Source organism: Helianthus annuus, chromosome 2, assembly GCF_002127325.2.
Source record: "Helianthus annuus cultivar XRQ/B chromosome 2, HanXRQr2.0-SUNRISE, whole genome shotgun sequence".
NCBI lineage: Eukaryota > Viridiplantae > Streptophyta > Magnoliopsida > Asterales > Asteraceae > Helianthus > Helianthus annuus.
The window spans coordinates 16,617,640-16,637,444 of NC_035434.2; the positions used below are offsets into that span (position 1 = coordinate 16,617,640).

The 19,805-nt window shown below is 37.0% G+C and overlaps 1 protein-coding gene across 2 annotated transcripts; it reads left to right on the plus strand.

Annotated features, from left to right (window-relative positions):
• The first annotated feature begins 9,489 nt into the window (after positions 1–9,489).
• On the plus strand, positions 9,490–18,614 carry LOC110911758 (transcription factor GTE10). 2 transcript variants are annotated; one of them, XM_022156403.2, is made up of 10 exons: positions 9,490–11,573; positions 11,648–11,696; positions 11,769–11,921; positions 12,107–12,162; positions 13,655–13,715; positions 14,381–14,461; positions 14,555–14,670; positions 16,261–16,327; positions 16,437–16,567; positions 18,075–18,614. In XM_022156403.2, the coding sequence occupies exons 1-10, from the start codon at positions 10,362–10,364 to the stop codon at positions 18,309–18,311; spliced, it is 2,163 nt and encodes a 720-aa protein (XP_022012095.1). In that variant the 5' UTR covers positions 9,490–10,361; the 3' UTR covers positions 18,312–18,614. The 2 variants fall into 2 exon arrangements, with proteins under 2 accessions (XP_022012095.1, XP_022012084.1); XM_022156392.2 differs by having other exon boundaries at positions 9,496–11,573; positions 11,763–11,921.
• The last annotated feature ends 1,191 nt before the right edge of the window (positions 18,615–19,805 follow it).

The following is a 19,805-nucleotide window of genomic DNA, read 5'->3' on the forward strand; positions in this document are numbered from 1 at the left end:
TTGTTCGTCTTGAAAAATTACCCAAGATGGACCCAAAAATCAGTGGATTTGGTGGAGAATTGAGAAAGTTATGGTAGCTTGAAGGTTTAGGGTTCTTGAGGTGAGATGAAGAAGATGAAGGGAATAGGTGAGTTTGGAGAGAGAAGTCAGAGATTCTTGTGGTGAAAAGTGAGGTGAGATGAATGGGGACCGAATTTGTGGTTAATAATGCGTTTAGATGATGTTTGGTTAGGTGAGAATGGGTTTTAAATCGTTTTGTACATGCTGGGAACGAATCTGCGTCGGAAAGAAATGGGGGACCCGTCGCCGACGGCCAGGACCCCGTCGCCGACGGGTAGTGGAATTTGGTTCTGGTGCCGACGGCCTAAATATCTGGATACGGGAATTTGTAGGTTACGGGTAGATAGAGAGGCCGTCCGGGACGGGCTATACCCCGTCGCCGACGGGTACAAAATTTTTTTTTTTTTTTTTTGAAAGATAGGAGGAAATTATGATTGTTTAATAAAAGGACTATGTACACTAAAAAATCCTAAAAATTAGCAAAAATGTTTTTGTGAATTTTTATAAGTTTAATTTTTTTTTTTAAAACGGACATCGTTAATGGCCCTACCACCCCCCAAAAATTCGTGTATTGTCCTCAATACACATAAACAAGTCTAAGAACATACCTTGTATCTTCACGACCCGTTCGTAATGTCTAGACTTCACACAATCAAAAAGGGTTAGTAGGAATTGAAACGATAATCCGGGAAACACGCAAACAATTAAACAAGTATACATAACTTTACAAAAAATGTTACCGGTCCTTTTACTTCACCTCATATGTTGGCACGCTTACCAAGAAACATACCAACTCCACATTTGCGTCCTTTTTCTCTTCGTTACCATCAAGGAATGGTTTAAGGCGGTGACCATTAACCGTTTGCTTCGACCCGTCCTTCGGGTCCTTGATTGTAACATCTCCAAGTTTCCCGACCCGTGTAATCACATACGGGCCCATCCACTTGCTCTTGAGCTTTCCGGGGAAGTATTTAAGCCTCGAATTGTAGAGCCAAACCTTTTGACCCACTTCAAACTCCTTTGGCTTCAACTTCGCGTCATGTGCCCTCTTCATGTCATCCTTGTACTTTGAGGCACACTCGTACGCTTCTTCCCTAAGCTCCTCCAACTCGCAAAGCTTTAACTTTCGCTCCTTTCCTGCATCGTCATATTTCATGTTAACCTCTTTTATAGCCCACCAAGCACGATGCACAAGCTCAACCGGTAAGTGGCAATTTCGCCCATAAACTAAGCGATAAGGAGTGGTTCCAATAGGTGTTTTATGAGCCGTTCTATAAGCCCATAAGGCATCATTCAACTTCGTTGACCAATCCTTTCGGTCGGGTCGAACGGTCTTTTGCAAAATTTCTTTTATTTGCCTATTGGAAACCTCAACTTGACCGCTTGTTTGTGGGTGGTAGGGAGTAGCAATTCGATGGTCAACACCATACCGTTTCAAGAGTTTGCCAAAATTAAAGTTCTTGAAGTGAGATCCCCCATCACTAATGATCACCCGGGGAACCCCAAATCTAGAAATTATATTCGTTTGAACAAAATTGCAAACAACGGTGTGGTCATTCGTTTTGGTGGCAATCGCTTCGACCCATTTGGATACATAATCGACCGCCACCAAAATGTATAAATTGCCATGCGAGTTAGGGAATGGGCCCATGAAATCGATCCCCCATACATAAAAAATATCTACAATAAGGATCGGTTGCATGGGCATTTCATCCCTTTTTGATATACTCCCTAACTTTTGACACTCAACACAATTTTTAGCGAAATTAAAAGCATCCTTAAAAATAGTCGGCCAATAAAGGCCACTATTGAGCACTTTGTGCCCGGTTTTGTGACCACTAAAATGGCCCCCACAAGCAAATGAATGCAAGTGCATCAAGACGCTAGGAATCTCCTCGTCGGGTATGCATCTTCGAACGACTTGATCCGGACAAAACTTGAATAAGTCCGGTTCTTCCAACGTGTAATACTTGATTTGAGACAGGAAGTGCAACCTCTTCCTTCTATCCCAATGAGCTGGCAAGTCACCTGTAACCAAATAGTTGACAATATTAGCATACCATGGTAATATTCCAACTTTTAAAATTTGCTCATCTGGAAAAGTCTCATTAATTTCTTCACGGGAAGAATCCTCCACACTCAACCGAGACAAATGGTCCGCGACCACATTCTCGCTCCCTTTCTTATCTCGAATCTCTAGGTCAAACTCTTGTAGCAAGAGAACCCATCGGATTAGCCTCGGATTCGCATCCTTCTTGTCCATGAGATACCTAACTGCAGAATGGTCAGAATAAACAATGACCTTAGTACCCCATATGTAAGCACGAAACTTATCCAACGCATATACCACCGCAAGTAGCTCTTTCTCGGTAGTTGTGTAATTCAATTGTGCATCCGAGAGAGTCTTACTTGCGTAGTAAATGGCAACCGGTTTCTTGTCTACCCTTTGACCCAACACGGCCCCCACCGCATAATCACTTGCATCACACATAATTTCGAATGGTAACGACCAATTCGGTGATTGCAAGATTGGGGCCTCAACCAACTTCTGTTTTAGCACATTAAAGGCATTTTGACAATCTTGGTTAAACTCAAACGGTTGATCTTTTAGCAATAATTTACATAGGGGTTTGGTTATATCACTAAACCCTTTTATAAATCTTCTATAAAACCCCGCGTGACCCAAAAACGATCTAATACCCTTAACATTCGTGGGATAGGGTAAGGTAGAAATAACTTGCACCTTTGCACGATCAACCTCTATCCCACGACTCGACACTACATGCCCCAACACAATCCCTTCTTGAACCATGAAATGGCTCTTTTCCCAACTCAAAACAAGATTTTTCTCAACACATCTTTTCAAAACTTTTTCGAGTTGGTCAAGGCATGTATCAAATGATGACCCAAATATTGAGAAATCATCCATGAAGATTTCCAAAGACTCCCCCACCATATCTGAAAAGATACTCATCATACACCTTTGAAAGGTGGCGGGGGCATTACAAAGTCCAAAGGGCATTCGCCTAAATGCGAAAGTACCATATGGACAAGTAAAGGTAGTCTTTGCTTGGTCTTCCGGATGTATAGCAATTTGATTGTATCCGGAATAACCATCCAGAAAACAATAAAATTTTTGTCCGGCCAATTTCTCAACTATTTGGTCAATAAATGGCAAAGGGAAATGGTCTTTGGAAGTTGCGGCATTCAACTTCCTATAGTCAATACAAATACGCCACCCGGTTACCGGCCGAGTGGCGACCTCTTCACCTGCGTCGTTTGTGACGACTTGAATACCCGCCTTTTTTGGAACTGTTTGTGTCGGGCTCACCCATTGGCTATCCGAGATAGGGTATACAATACCCGCATCTAGCCACTTCAATACTTCCTTCTTCACCACTTCTCGCATATTCGGATTTAGTCTTCTTTGTGTGTCGCGAGAAGGATTCATACCATCTTCCGTGATGATCTTGTGCATCACCACCGAGGGACTAATTCCCTTCAAATCCGCAATGGTCCACCCGATAGCGGCTCTATGGGTGACCAATACCTTCATCAACTTCTCTTCTTGCTCCCCGGTTAAATTGGATGCAATAATGACCGGGAGCGTGCTACCTTCACCCACATAAGCATATTTAAGATGCTTGGGTAGCACCTTCAACTCTAATGCCGGAGGTTCTTCCAATGACGGCTTCAACTTCGTGTCTATGCTTTCCGGAAGACTTTCCACTTGATGTGTCCAAGTGGGCCTTCCTTCTTTTGCCGCCATAACCTCCAACTCTTTCATCTCTTCATCCATGCTCCGATTTGTTTCTCCTTGCAACCTGTCAAACATGAAACACTCCTCTATTGTGTTTTCCTCTTCGACACTAGTGTCACATAGAGGTATACACTCGTCAACGATGTCCGCCATGTAACATTCATCGCCCACTAGAGGATCCGTTAATCCTGAAAAGACATTTAACCGCAACCGACGGTTACCAAAAGTCATGTCGACCGTGCCCGATTTGCAATTTATTTGGGCATTCGATGTTGCCAAAAATGGTCGACCTAGGATCACCGTTGGTTGCTTAGTTCGGTCCAAAGAAATATAATCTAACACAAGAAATTCCACCGGATAGTAAAAGTCCTCGACCTTGACTATTACATCCGTGACTATCCCACGGGGTAGTTTAGGGGTCAAGTCGGCTAACACCACGGTGGTGTTAGACACTTGAAGTGGACCAAAATCATATTGGTCATATAAACTACCCGGCAAGATACTCACACTCGCCCCAAGATCCATAAGTGCCCTTGTCATTTTAAATTCACCAACTTGTATTGAAATAATGGGCGCCTCCGGATCTTGAAGTTTTGGTGGAAGTGCACCCAAAAGAATTGAACTCACATTTTCGGTTAAATCAAGTTTTTTATGAAATTTGTGAGTTCTCTTTTGGGTACATAAATCTTTCAAGTATTTCGCATATGAAGGAATTTGTTTGATAGCATCTAAGAGTGGTAAGTTAATTTTAACTTGTTTAAAAATTTCCCACATCTCTTCTTGATGTGGGCCTCTTTTGTTTACCACTTTCTTAGATGGTCCCAAAAGAGCTTCGGGAAAAGGGGCGGTATTACCCTCCACACCCTTGTCCTTAGCCTTTGGGACGGGAACGGTCGCAACGGGTGTATCTTTGTTGAGTTTTAATTCATTTTTATTTTGACCCGTTCGACCGTTATTCTCTTCATCATCACTCGCATCTTCCACCACCCCTTCAACAAACTTGGGTGGTGGTGGCTCAACACCGTTATAAAGAACGGACCACAATGCACTTCGTTACCAAGAACATGTGAACTCTAACCTAGACAAGGCATAATTGCACATAAACATTTCATAAAGTCAAGTTTAATCTTCACTCGACGGTTTACGAATTCAATACAAATGCAATACAATTATCATAAGTTTCAAATCAAGAAGCAATTTGTCACAAAATCAATCCAAGAACAATGTTTTAACCCTAGACTTACAATTAACCTACACCGGGGTGAAACCTCCAAGGAATTAGCCGCGCATGATCGAAGAAACTTGATCACCGGATGTTGTAGACTTGAGTTGGATCATCATGAAGCTTTAAGGTGAAGGAATGGTTAGGGTTTGTGGTGGAAAAATTGAATGGATGGAAGGTGGAAGAATGATTGTAATGGTGATGAACTAGGGTTTGGATTCGGATGAGAATTCGGGTTGTAGGATGGATGGTAGGTGGAATAGAGATGAAGTGGTGATGAAAGATGGCTCCAAGAATGTTTTTCAAACTCCCAATAATCTGTAACTTACGAATTGAATGCATCCGAGCCAATCACAATTGAGCTAAACCCCTAAATCAAAGATTTTCGCGTTTCTGGTTTTGACAGGCCGTCGCCGACGGCCCTCAACCCGTCGGCGACGGGCCTTGGATTTTCCCTCTTGTCCCGACGGCCTAAACACCTGGATACGGTCACATTATGCCTACGGGCATTTCCTGATGGCGTCGCCGACGGCTTGGGGCCCGTCGGCGACGGGTTCTTGATTCTCAAATTTCAGATTTTCCTTGTTTTGCTCCCGTGTGATCCGTACTGCGTTCCGGTGCTTCGGTTTTCGACCCGGTGACTCATAAAGCTCCCGAAAAGCTCCTTAAACTCCATCAAACCTGCAAAACACAATCTTGATTAAAAGTAGGCCATTCGGAACTAAAACTTACGTAAAAACGTTAAGTTAAACAATAACAAACACCGGTTTCTAACCACGTATCAGAGGCACCACTCAATTGATGTGGCTGGGGGCGTTGCCCCATAATGTATGGCCTTAATCTCCATCTACATGGATGTGCCAATTTCATGAGTTCATCTTCCCTCATTCGTTAAATCAGTAGCCCAGTTGTGTTTGGCAAGGAAATGCACACCTAGCGCTCGCGAAAAAAGATTGTAGCGATGATAAGCGAATGTTTTTGTACAGCTAGTGCCTGTAGTACGCAAAAGTACCCATTTGCTAGAGGTTGCCTCACGCCTAGGTGTGCTTTTTTAAAATTCAAGCTTCACACCCTTTTACCCAGCGCTACGGGTACCCAAGGCTTTTAAAGAACCAACTTTGAGAAAAAAATATTAAAAATAAAAAACCAATGTCTTTATATATGTATTTTCACATCAATCTTTTTTATGTGTTCTCTCATCAATGTCGTTTCTTATCAATTTGTAGAAAACGGTGTTTAACCATTTCAATATTGGCTTTTTTTGTTTTTAATATTTTTTTCTTAAAGTCGGTTCTTTAAAATCTTTGATTATTAATTTTTAAATTAAAAAACTAATAACAACGTTTTTGAAAAACAATTAACCAAACCGACAAAGTGGTTGGGTCAACAACGCAACCGAACAAGTACAAACAATTTGGATTCATGGTTTGTTATTGCTATCTTTTTTGTTTTAAATTTTATAATGGTTTATAAATACTATACATATGCATACGGTGTATTAATAGCCAGGGGCGGATCTACCATTGATCAAGGGGGAGCCTCCGCTACCGTTTGGTCGGAAAATTTTTGACGGTTTTAGTGTAAATTTTGGAAAAATTTGACGTTTTTTCGATTTCGTTACCGCCTATTTATAAAACGTTCCCACTTGGTCAGAATCCTAGATCCGCCACTGTTAATAGCATTCACATAATCCCATCCCATCCCATCCATCATCACTTCCTCGTCTTTGAAATTTTAAAAATATACTAAAAACTCACTCCATCTCATCCATGTTTCTCTATCCCACCCCTAAATTATAAAAAAGATGCTATACTAACTTTTTATATATAAAAGGCTACTATTCATCATACATCAAATTATTGTAAGTGTATAAAAACAAGAAATATAATAAAATAAGTCTTTGTAAATAAAATAAAAATAAAAATGATGAATGAGATATGAAAGGTTTTTTAAATGAGAGATCAGTTTTGAAAAGTATAGTTTTTAGTTAAATTATAGGTTAGAAAATGATAAAGGGGGGTGTGAATGCTCCAAGAAAGGTAATAGTAATAATGTAATTGACACGTCAATTTCCTATTTTCTTTGTTGTACCCAAATTATAAGGAAAACGTGAGATTTTGTTTGTTTCACGTATACATCGGAGTCCCCGTCTCCATCCCCATACCCATGTTATCTGGACAACTAAGGTAACCATCGTGTTTGAGGGTTCCCTATCCATCCCCTATCTCATGTTTTTTAGTGAGTGTGAGTGTAAGTGTTATTTAATTGATTATATAATTGCACACTAGGAATCAGGCGTCTGAGGTTTTTAAAAAATATGAACAAATTTTAGGACAAATATGTGTTTTAGAAAAATTTTATGGATGCGATGAGAATTCTAATATGAATGCTACAAAACTTTAAGATAAAAAAACACCCGGATTGCCAATGATGGCCAGCCCAGCTGGTCGGAGGTGGGAGGGTTTACCACACTTGCGTGGGTTCTCGCCCGGGTGGTTCCGAGTTCGATCCACGGGGTTGCAAAACATGCGAAGCCTTCGGGCGAGGGGTTGAAAAACATGTATGCGCGGGGATTCGAACCGGTGGTGTGTAGGTTGTAGGCAAACGAACTACCCAGGTGATCTAAGGGGCCGTTTGCCAACATCTGAATGGTTAAGTGTTGAACCAGTAAGAGGTCTGAACCATTAAGTGCTGAACCAGTAAGAGGTCTGAACCATTAAGAGCCTCTATAATGCTTAACCGTTCAGAGGCAAATGTCTGACCAATTCAGATTAAAGGCCTTAACCATTCAGACTCTGTATAAATCTTAACCATTCAGAGGCAAATGTCTGAACCATTTAGACATCTGTTCATGAAACAAGCAGTCTGAACCATTAAGTGCTGAACCAGTAAGAGGTCTGAAACATTAAGAGGCTCATTAAGAGGTAAACAAACAGCCCTAAGCCGTTAAAATAAATAAATAAATAAATGAACACCCAGATTCATTTTTTTATGTTACGTAGGGTTACCACCAACTATGCCCAACATTTTAATTTGTTTTTTCGATCTAACTAAAAGTTGTTCTATATACTTTCAACAATCTACATACATACTAATTAAGTTTCAATGTGGTATTATATGAGAGTGTGTAAGTCTCACTTTCACCGTAGACCGTAGTATTCTTTTTGAACGACAAACTAGCATACTTCAAAATATATCTATACACGCACATTGCATGATTTGGACGCTCCACTTCTTGGATAGAGGGAAGACACCTTACCACTACAAAGTAACCTACTCCAAAATATATCTACACATGCACGTTGCAGGATTTGGACGCTCCACCTCTTGGACAGAGAGAAGACACATTACCACTGCACTATGTCCCTTTGAAACTGTAGAAGTAGGCGAGATTTAACACTAGTTATTAGACGAAAACACCTTTCAAAAAAAAGGTATTAGACGGCAACATTAAAGTTCAATCATTAACTTTTATTCTTGTATAAAAACATTTAGATGTTTAATGCTCTAGATACATGAATGTGAGATTCTTTAACATCGCATTCATATGTTACACATGTTTTTACCAAAACATAATAATAAGAATGTTACATCGAAATGATCTTTTTTTTTTGTTGTCTTTCAACTAGTGATAACATTGTTGTTTTTTTAATAGAGACGTGGTTTATCCACTAATGTAAATTAGACAAATGAAAGTAATTTTAAGAGTTTGAACTATAAAACTTAAGTTTTTTTACATAATCATCTATTCGTACTTACTACCGGCTACATGTGTGTTTTTATCGAACGTAACCTTGTATTTTAAAAGAGTAAGAAACAAAATGTTGTAACACATGTTCAAGTTTTGGATCCAAATAGAGGGGATGACACAAACCACACATGAATTCAATTGGGTTCGCAGTTTACTTGGCGAGAGTACTTATGGTCTGACACCGAGCCAACTATTCACATCACAAACAATTCAGTGTTCCATGAAAGACCTAAACATATAAGAACCAACAGTCATTTCTCTCAACAAAAAAATAAAGTTTAAAAAATCAAAATGCTTCATGTTAGAAGCGTTAATCAACCAACTAATATTCTCACTAAAGCAACACCGAAAAAAAATAAATAACCGTATTTGTAAAAAGCTGAACATGATCAATATTCACACTCTACCTTAACACAGAACATTAGATTGTAAACGCTCCCCATCGTATTACAACGAGCCATAAGGTTTCATTAAATGCAGATTCACTTTCCCGTAAAAACAACCTCAATTTAAAAATTCGCGCCAAACCATAAAAACACTAAACCAACCCTCTTAACTCTTTACACGACCGCCTTCAAGTTTCAAACCGTAAACAAAACCGTTACGACGGACCCTCCCCCATCAAATCAAACAAAGCCAAACCAACCGCCATTACCCTTCCCTTTTTAAACCAAACCAAACCAACAACCAAAAATCACTACACAAATCATCTCTTTCACATCTCTATCTCGGTAAGTCTCTCTCTCTCTTTCTCTCTCTATATCTATATATCTATAACCTTTTTACCCTAACTTTCTCTCTCTAAAAACCTCTCTTTCAACTCGCTCGTTTTCTCGATTCTTCAACAAGCAAAGAGGTTTATCTAGGGTTTCAATACACACACATTATCCCCAATCCATCCAGATTTCGCTTCACCTTTCGTTTTGAAACCCTAGGGTTTCAAATTTTGAATCGTTTACTGTACGATTCATTCGCGCGCACTTATATCCTGTTCGAATTAGGGTTTAGTTGCGTGTAATCGGTATCGTATCGATATTGTTGGTGATTCTATACACTTGTGGTTTGTTACATTGATTTCGAACGTTGATTTAACCCTACCGTTGATTAGGTTTTGTTTGTGTTTGAATTTGAATCGTTTACTGTACGATTCATTGGCGCGTAGTTAGGGTTTAGTGTTGTGTGATCTGTTCGGTATCGGTTTTGTTGTTGAATCTATCGATTTGTGTTTCGTTACCTTGATTTCGAACGTTGTAGATCGGTGACGTATCGGTTTTGTTGATGAATTAGCCCTATTGCTGATTAGGTTTTGTTTGCATCCAAATTCGAATCACTATTTGTCGATTTTTCCGCAAATTGGACGTATAAATTGCTGGTAAGGATACAGAATCGAAGTATCTAATCCTTAGTTTATGATCTTTGAGGAATTTGAATCATAAACTTATTGATTGGTTTGATTCGTTGTCTCGGTATTTGACTTTTTATGAACTTTAGGAGTTCATATAGTCACAGCTTTTAAGGTTGTTGGATAGAGGGTTTTAAGTACTGTTTCGTGAAACAATTTGGATCAAATGATGGGGAAAACTAAGAAGGTTTCAAAGGGGCGATCGTTTGGGTTTGTACCAGACCGTCACCATGTGGTTGAAACTATGGGTGACTCGGAAGGGTATGGTAGTTCGGGTCGTGTGGATATGGAAATTACGGGTTCAGACGATTCTTGTGCGCCGAGAAACAAGTCCATGAACTTGAATTCTGATTCTTATCAACCGTTTGGGGTTCCGATGCAAGTTTTGTCTTTATCAAAGATGTCTGGTATTGAAAGGAAACAGTTGGAATCGAGATTGAAACGTGAGCTTGTACAAGTTAGAAGATTCCGGAAGAATATTGAGGATGGTTTTTTGCCATCGGGTGATGTTCATAGTTGTAGTGCTGGAGAAAGGAAACATATACCGAACTTTTCACAGTCTACAAAGAAAAGGGTCCTGCCGGGGCAGAATCCGAATGTCGATGACGGTTTTCGCTCGAAGAAAGTGGCATTACCTCCGGCTACTGGGAATCCGATGTTGATGAAACAATGTGAGACTCTTTTGAAACGTTTGATGGGTCATAATTTTGGTTGGGTGTTTAATACTCCGGTTGATGTAGTGGCGTTAAAGATTCCGGATTACCATACGGTTATTAAACACCCGATGGATTTGGGGACAGTAAAAACAAAGCTAAATTCAGGGAAATATGTGGATCCGTGGGGTTTTGCAGCTGATGTTAGGTTGACTTTTTCGAATGCAATGACTTACAATCCACGTGGAAATGACGTGCATGTAATGGCTGAAACTTTAAGCAAGTTTTTTGAAGTTAGATGGAAACCGATTGAGAAGAAACTATCAATCGTTACAGAGTCTTTGGTTCCTATGAGACGGAACGTTCAAGAAACTGAAACTGAACGGAACGCTGCTACTTTTATGCCTCCGTTTAAAAAGAAAAAGATTGCATCTTTTGGAAATGCAATAAAGCAAGAACCTGTGAAGAAGGTTATGTTTATGTCTGTTGCTGAAAAGGTTAAACTGAGCTCTGATTTGGAGGCCTCACTAGCAGATTTACCCGACGCTATTATCGATTTTCTCAAAGAAAATAGTTCGGGCGGGAATGCAGCAATGGATGATGAGATTGAGATTGATATTGATATTCTTAGTGATGAAACATTATTCAAATTGAGGAAGCTTCTAGATGATTCTTTGGCTGATAAACAGAAAAACATGACGAAAGCAGAAACTTGTGAAGTTGAGGTACAACTTTTTTGTCAATGAAGCATCTTCTATGCGAGTTTTGACTTTTTGTTAATTATTACGTGTTATTGCAGATTCGTAACGAGTCAGGACCCAGCAATTCATCTATGCAAGCAGTTAAAGGTTGTATTACTGGTTAAAGGTGAAACTTTTTATAAATACGGTGGTTGATTTCTCATTTGCTGTTAGTTTCAGATGATATGAATGAAGAAGATGTAGATATCGGTGAAAATGATCTGCCTATAACAACCTTCCCACCAGTAGAGATAGAGAAAGATACAGCTGTCAAGAACAGTAAATGCAGCAGTTCAAGTAGCTCCAGTAGTGATTCTGGATCATCGTCCAGTGGTTTGTGTTACTTTTAGCTTTTTTGTTTCTACTTTTTGAATGTTTATGACATAATTAGATATCATTTGCTTTTTATGCTGCTGTTTTTACTAATGCCTTATTGGTCACTATGTTCTTGTTTTTTTTTTAAAGTTTTACTGAATTAGAAGCTCTCTTGTTTCCTTTGCATGTTGTTACGGAATCAGATTCAGACAGTGAATCAGATGATGCCAATGTTTCAGCCGTTGTGAACAACATTAAGGTAGTGTTTGGTATGCTGTAATTGTCTCACATCACATATATGTGTGTGTTCCTCATAATCTTTTTTGAATTTTTTTGTAACATGACATTGACATGAAAAACTATACTATATTTCTGAGCATAGTTGTTAATAGCGGCTATAGCGACCGCTATAGCGCGCTATGTAGCCATGCGACCAAGTGTCGCTATATGGGTCTTAGTAGTGATCAATAGCGAACTTAGCGACAGGTTTTTTTTTTTTGGTGTTAATTTCAATTAGATATAGCTGTAAAATAGCTGGATTTATAGGTTTTTGTTAAATATACATGTAAAATAGCATATATACAAGGGTATTTTGATGTAATATACATATAAAATTTTTCAAAATTCTTTTTCTAGTGTAATCGCTATTTATAAAATAGCCGTCGCTATTTGTCGCTATTCGCTACGTAGCCTATAGGTGCCTTGTCGCTATTTGTCGCTATTCGCTATCGACAGCTATGTTTCTGAGAATGACTAAAATTAAAAGTACATATGTATCATTTCATGAAACGGCAAACATGAAAGTGTTGATATAATAGTTTATGCCAAACAACATGGTTTATTGATTCCCAATTTCTACAAAGTACAAACCTACCAGACATGATAATGGTTACATTTTAATGGTCATTTTATTTCTTCCCTCATTTCATTTGCGTTTCTCGGGGAACTGTTCAAATAAGTTATTTTTTCTTGTGTGATTATTTTGTCGCTAAATATTCCGTTTCACACCAGCTACAGGGTAACTGTCCATATAAGCGCTAATTGGCTAAACAAATTTGTCTATATTTTCATTTTAGCATAATTTATTATTAGTGCCATTTTACAACCGTCTTCTTTTTCAGCTTAATGTGATTTTGGGTCATCGTATTTATCAATTTATTTTAGAGTTAAATGCCATTTTAGTCCCTGTGGTTTGGGCTATTTTGCCAGTTTAGTCCAAAGGTTTCATTTTTAACCTGTGGGTCCAAAAAGGTTTCACAGTTGCCATTTTAGTCCACTTGGTTAACTTCATCCATTTTTTCTGTTAACGAGAAGGCCAATTCGGTCATTTTGTATGTAATTCTGTTAACTAAAAGGGCAATTCAGCCATATAAAATGACCGAATTGGCCTTCTTGTTAACAGAAAAAATGGATGAAGTTAACCCAGTGGACTAAAATGGCAACTATGAAACCTTTTTGGACCCACAGGTTAAACATGAAACCTTTGGACTAAACTGGCAAAATGGCCCAAACCACAGGGACTAAAATGGCATTTAACTCTTTATTTTATAATTTTATATGCCATATATGATTATTATCTCATTGCTACAGTTTTAACAGAATAAGATATAAACACTATCTTCTGCAAGCATGTTTTAATACAACTTTTAACCAGATTTTGATATTTCATATAATATAATATAATTGATCACTTCTAAAACTCACATGAAAAGAGCCCTTATGTGTTTACACGCTGTTCTATTACATGTTAGGACACATTGGGCTCTGAAGTTAACCTGGAGCAAACATCGGCTGTTCCCCGTGATGCAAAAGGTGAACATTGTGTTATTCTGTGTAAAAGCTATGTTATTTATCTTTATATATTATTAAGTAGAGGTAGCAATTTGAACCCATTTATTTAAAAGGCGGGTTGATTCTCGTTGTGTTATCTCAAACAGGTTAAACGAGTCAAAATTGAAAAATGAGCTAATACAACTTGCTAAGCTAATTTTTGTTTAGATTACTTTTGTGATAATATTGCTATGAGTAAAGTACACGAAAGGTCCCTGTGGTTTACCAAAATTTTGTATTTGGTCCCTAGCTTTTCAAAAGTACACGGATGTTCCATGTGGTTTGCACTTTGTAACGCATTTAGTCCCCATCCAACAATATAATTGATTTTTTTAGGGTTTTTTTTTTTGTTGCAAATTACTATATTAGAATTAATTTTTTTTAAATGTTTATAATACAGTTACATTTAAATTATAAAATCTTTGTCAATTTCTCTTTTTAAGTTATAACTGCATAAAATACATACCCAATATAATATATATGGGTTAAATGGGTCAACCTACCAACCCGGCCGGGTTGACCCGAACCCAACCCGTTTAGCTAAACGGGTTTCATTTAGACTAAAACCAAACCCACAAATTTTTTGTTAGGTTCATGTCGTGTTTACGGCTCGTGTCAGAAATTCACACCCCTAATATTTACTACAGATTCTGTAAATCGGGTGGGCCAAGTTGAGCAGAAATCTCAATCTGTCCCTGTATCTGGTGAAGTAGATGACCGTCAAGAGGGTAAGTAGATGAAATATTGAATTAAGAAAGTGTTGTCGTTGTTATAGTTTATAAAATGATTTGGATATTTAAATAATTATAATGTTATTCTAGGTGTGAGTGCTCCAAATGAGAGGCGAGTGTCTCCTGATAAGCTTTACCGAGCAGCTTTACTGAGAGGCCGTTTTGCTGACACTATACTCAAAGCTCAAGAGAAAACCTCTGGAAAGGTATAAGTGGACCCCACACACTATATGTTTATGTGTGATTTCTTCTTCATGTGTAATTAGGGTTTGAAATTTATAATGTGCGTAATTTAATATTGAACATGCGTAATTTAGTCGCATACAGTCGCACGTTAAGGGGATCTTGTACGTTAACCGGCCTCTATATATACATATATATATATAGGGTAAGGTTCATGCGAGAACCACCTTTATTGCGAGAACCGCGAGAACCAATGTGAACACAACCTAAAATAGCTAAAAAAACCTAACCCCCTCCCCCACACACACACAAAGCTAAAATGCTAAAAACTAAACCCCCAAAAAATCTATAAAACTTTTTTTTTTAATATTTTTTATGTTAAAATAAGTAGCCAAAAAATTTTAAAATTTTTTTTTTGCTACTAATAGTAGCGATTTTTATATAAAAAATATTAAAAAAAAATTTGTGTGTTTTTTAGCTATTTTTAGGCATTTTTGGTTGTGTTCACATTGGTTCTCGCGGTTCTCGCAATAAAGGGTGGTTCCTAACGGATCTTTGTTCTATATATATATATATATATATATATATATGTAGGGGAAGTATAAATCGAAAACCCACTTGAGTTGAGAAAACTCAGAAAACCTTTGTAAAAAAACCATGTAAACTCAAGAAACATTTCTAAAAAAAAAGGAAATGTAATATACATATATTTGAACATTTTTAAAAAAGAAACACAAAAAAACACCAAGTAGTTTTTTTTTTTTTTAAATGTTACAAAATTTCAGGTTACATAATATATATGTCCAAAAAAAATGTAACATACAAATTTTCAACATTTAAAAAAAAATAGCAAGTGTTTTTTACATTTTTTTTCATAAATAGGTCCGTGTACATTTATATTACATTCCCTATTTTTTTTAGAAAAAAATAAAAATGTTACATAGGGTTTATTTGGGTTTTCTCAACTCACATGGGTTTTCGATTTATCTTTCCCCTATATATATATATATATATATATATATATATATATATATATATATATATATATATATATATATATTCTTCAAAAAAACATATATGTTCTGCATTTTATAATATTATATATATATATACCCATCTCGTCGTTGAAGGTTTAGTTACTTTTAACACTCAGTCTCACTATATATACATACGAAGGGTATTATGCGCTGATTGGTTCACAATGACAATGTTGTTTTTCAATTTGTTTATTCAATGAGATAGACTATTATAAGTATTATCAAGGAATAGATAAATATGATGTTTTTTAGTGTGAAAGGGTAAGTGTGATATTATAAAACTCAGGACATGGAAGTTATAACTTTTAGAAGGATATATATATGATCCAAAGTTAAATGTGTTAATTGTGATTAAAAAACAGTATATTATAACTATAGTTATTTAAATATTTGACTCAAAACAATCTTAGAAGTTGACTATCAACCTCTTTTCCTTTAGCCATTATTTTTATTTTGACCCGCTTGTTATAATATACAAACCAAATCAACCTGTTTATTTGAAACTGGGTTGAAAGAAATTAACGCTATTCATTTGTGCCATTGTAATAACCGAACTTTCGCATTTATGAGTTTCAGGTTGAGCAGCAGGATAGGGATAGGTTGAGGCTCGAGAAGGAGGAACTCGAAAAGCGAAGAAAAGAAGGTTATTTTAGGATAGTGAATATATTATATATTAATATCTTTTGTGTGTTATCATCATTTTTTTTGGTGTTTGGGTATTTTTGAACTCAAGGTTAATGTTTTTTTAATAGAAAAAGCTCGACTGCAAGCGGAAGCAAAGGCTGCAGAAGAGGCTAAACGAGTAGCGGAGTTAGAAGCGGCTGCTGAAGCCAAAAGGAAAAGGGAACTTGATAGGGAAGCAGCCCGCCAAGCTTTACAAAAGGTATTGCGTGCGTGTGTACACAGTGTACCTACATGAGAAATAATAAGATCACAAAAAAGATATTGATAAAACCCCTGAACATTCATTATTTATAATATAACTTCCCACTCATTCAAATAAATTATTATATATATAAGGCTAGGGGGTGTGGTTTAAAGCCCATAGGGGCTTTATTACGCCACGTCAGATCCACATCAGCGCCATGTCACATAGAGGGCTTTAAAGAATTAAAGCCTCTCCCTTTAACTTGCATGCAATGGTTTAAAGCCCCTTTAAAGCCCCCCTATTAAACAAACTACAAAAATAAAGAGAAAAAAGTTGATTGGCTGAAAACAATGGGTCCCACCAGCCTTCAATGGCGCCCCCCTTTGGCGCGCAGGGGATGGCACGGGGGCGCTAACGAAGCTGAGTTGGCCAGGGGCGGTATACCACACCCCCTGCCTTAATATAGATGAACTGGTTAGCACCAGTCATCTTTGTCACTTTTTGTTTTTTCCATGAGAGTTTGAAGATTTTTAGTTTAGCCACGTAATTGCTACACCAAGTCTACTAAAGTGTTGACTTACTTTTTTAGCCTTAGCCCTCTCAACTTTCAATATTGACAGTTACACCCCTTGATTTTTGAAAACTTTGTAAAACAATCATTTTTTACTTCTCAAGTTTTATGTGCTTATTTTTATATACATGTTGATATAAAAGAAAGTTTATGTTTTGACGTAATTTTTTTTCTTCTAAAATGAGTCGTATCAAATAGCTATACGTTTTTAGTAAACAATATAAATTCGAGTTACTTTACATTTCATGAGTCATGTCAAATATAATAGATTTTGGTGCTTATTTATATTGACGTTTTTGGTTGGTCTATGTTTTGACGTTTATGTACGTGTTGATATAATGAATTCAAGTTGGTTTACGTTTCAATGTAATGACCTTTTGACTCCCTCGAGTTTTACATGCTTATTTTTATTTACTTTTAGCTACAAATTCAAGTTGGTTTACGTGTTGACGTAATTAATTCACAAATGAGTCATGTCAAATATAATACATTTTTGTGCTTACGTTTATGAGCATTTTCAGTTAGTTTACGTTTGGTCGATAAACAATTATAAAAAAAATCAGTACGCTCAAATCACGTTAAAAATAACCGACCCGCATCGCAGGGAATCCATTCTAGGTTATATAAATCATTGAAACTTTTAATAATTAGACACTTTTTTACAAAAATGGCATGCCATCGAAATCCTCTTAACTTTTCGTAATTCCAGTGAAAGCTGGATTCGAATCAGAAATAATTAGTTGTGGTCAAAAGTAGTTGGTTTCTTGAAATATAATTTTTTAGCAAGTTGGTTGCTTTTTTTTTTTTCTATATATATATATTATATATACATATATAATTTTTTTATTAAGTTGGTTGCTTGTTTATTGACATTGTTGGTTACTTGTTTATATGGGATGAAGAATTTTGTATCTGACACTTCTTATTTTACTAATATTTTATTGTTGTTAGATGGAAAAGATGGTTGATATAAATGACAATTCTCGGTTTCTCGAAGATCTAGAAATGCTTAGTGTGGCACCCACCGAGCCTTTATTAGACGAAAACAGTGTAGATTGCTTTGACATGAGCCGAAGAGGGAATCCGTTGGAGCAACTGGGTTTATACATGAAAAACGATGATGAAGATGAAGAAGACGGTGACCCTCCGGCCATGGGAGATGATTCTGAGGAAGGCGAGATCGATTGAATGTTTTGTTTCAGAGGGCAATTTGGGTATTACAGTTATTGTAGTTAGGTTAGAAGGGTGCAAATTTTGGATGAAGATGAGGGTGGTATGTTTTTTTTTTTTTTTTTTTGAGGAAGAGGAAATGCACTTGTGAAAGTTGCAAGATGCTCAGTTGAAGGCTTTTTTTTTTTTTTTTGAATTTCTTAACAGAAATACGTTGAACCCCAAAAGTTTTTTTGACTGACAAAGAATTGGTGAATTTTTTTTGGTCTCGATACTCGGCAGAGACCAGTTTTTTTAATCAATAAAAACTATTTTACCTTACCTGTAGTTGGATTCGTTTAATTTGCAACTTCTGGGTTGTGTTATTGGGGTGCAAACGAGCCGAGCCCAAGCTCGACAAGGGTTGAGCTCGAGCTCATTTAACATATGAAAGTTCGAGCTTGGCTCGGGCTCGACTAGTTTAGTGTTTATTAATTAATTAATTTATATTAATTATAATTATTATTATACTTATAATTTAGTTATTTTTTATATTTATATAAATGGGAATTGTTATAATATAAATATATGTTTAATATATTAATAAAAATATATCTAAACAAAAAGCTCGTTTAGGCTCGCGAGCCGGCTCGAGCTCGATAAGCGAAACTCGGGCTCAAACTCGTTTACTAAATGAGCTTGTTTTTAGGCTTGGGCTTGAGTTCGAGCTCGTTTAAGCTCTCGGCTCGTTCGAGCTTTCTTTCGAGCCGAGCTCGAGTAGCTTAGCTGGTATGCACCCCCATTGTGTATATAGAATGTTAGATATTATAAACCTACATAATGCATTTAAAAATGGTTATAAATCAAGTTTTGTTGGATTGAAGGGAACATTTCAAGAATCCTTTAGAAAGACTTTACCAAAATGCGCTTCTGACGATGTCATTGTCTTTTTGGTAAACCTAATGCTTCGCCAATTTTTAGGCGATTAAAAGAACAAAGCAAACGAAGGATGTCTGGTGGTTGCGGCCAACGATTCAGACAAAACAAGATTCTATGTTTAGATTACATTTTATAATCCTAAATTCTCTAAGTAATAGAGTTGCACGAATAGTTCCTATGATTTGGCTCACGTCACACCTTCGGGGTATAAGTTTAGGAAAATGCAGGAAGGGTGCAGGTACACCAGTGGCATCTCTAAGAAAAAACTTGGAACTGCCGTCGATGTTGGTCAGGGATTTGTTTGACCAAAACTCGAAAGTAACAATTGAATGGATAAATCTATCATCCTCGATGTTTTTTAAGTTTGTGTCTAAATCTTTCTTTAGTTCTCACTAAAACCTTTAGTTCTTGTTTTCCTTTGTATCAAATGCCATCGACATTAGTTAAAGATTCTTAAGCCGTTCAAAATCAAATACCATCGACATTAGTTAAAGATTCTTAAGCCGTTCAAAAAAAGGTTAATTAAAAAGTTGCTTGAGAGAACCCAACCTTATCAGGATGTGAAGAATGGCATTGGGTGTTGGGGTAACGTCG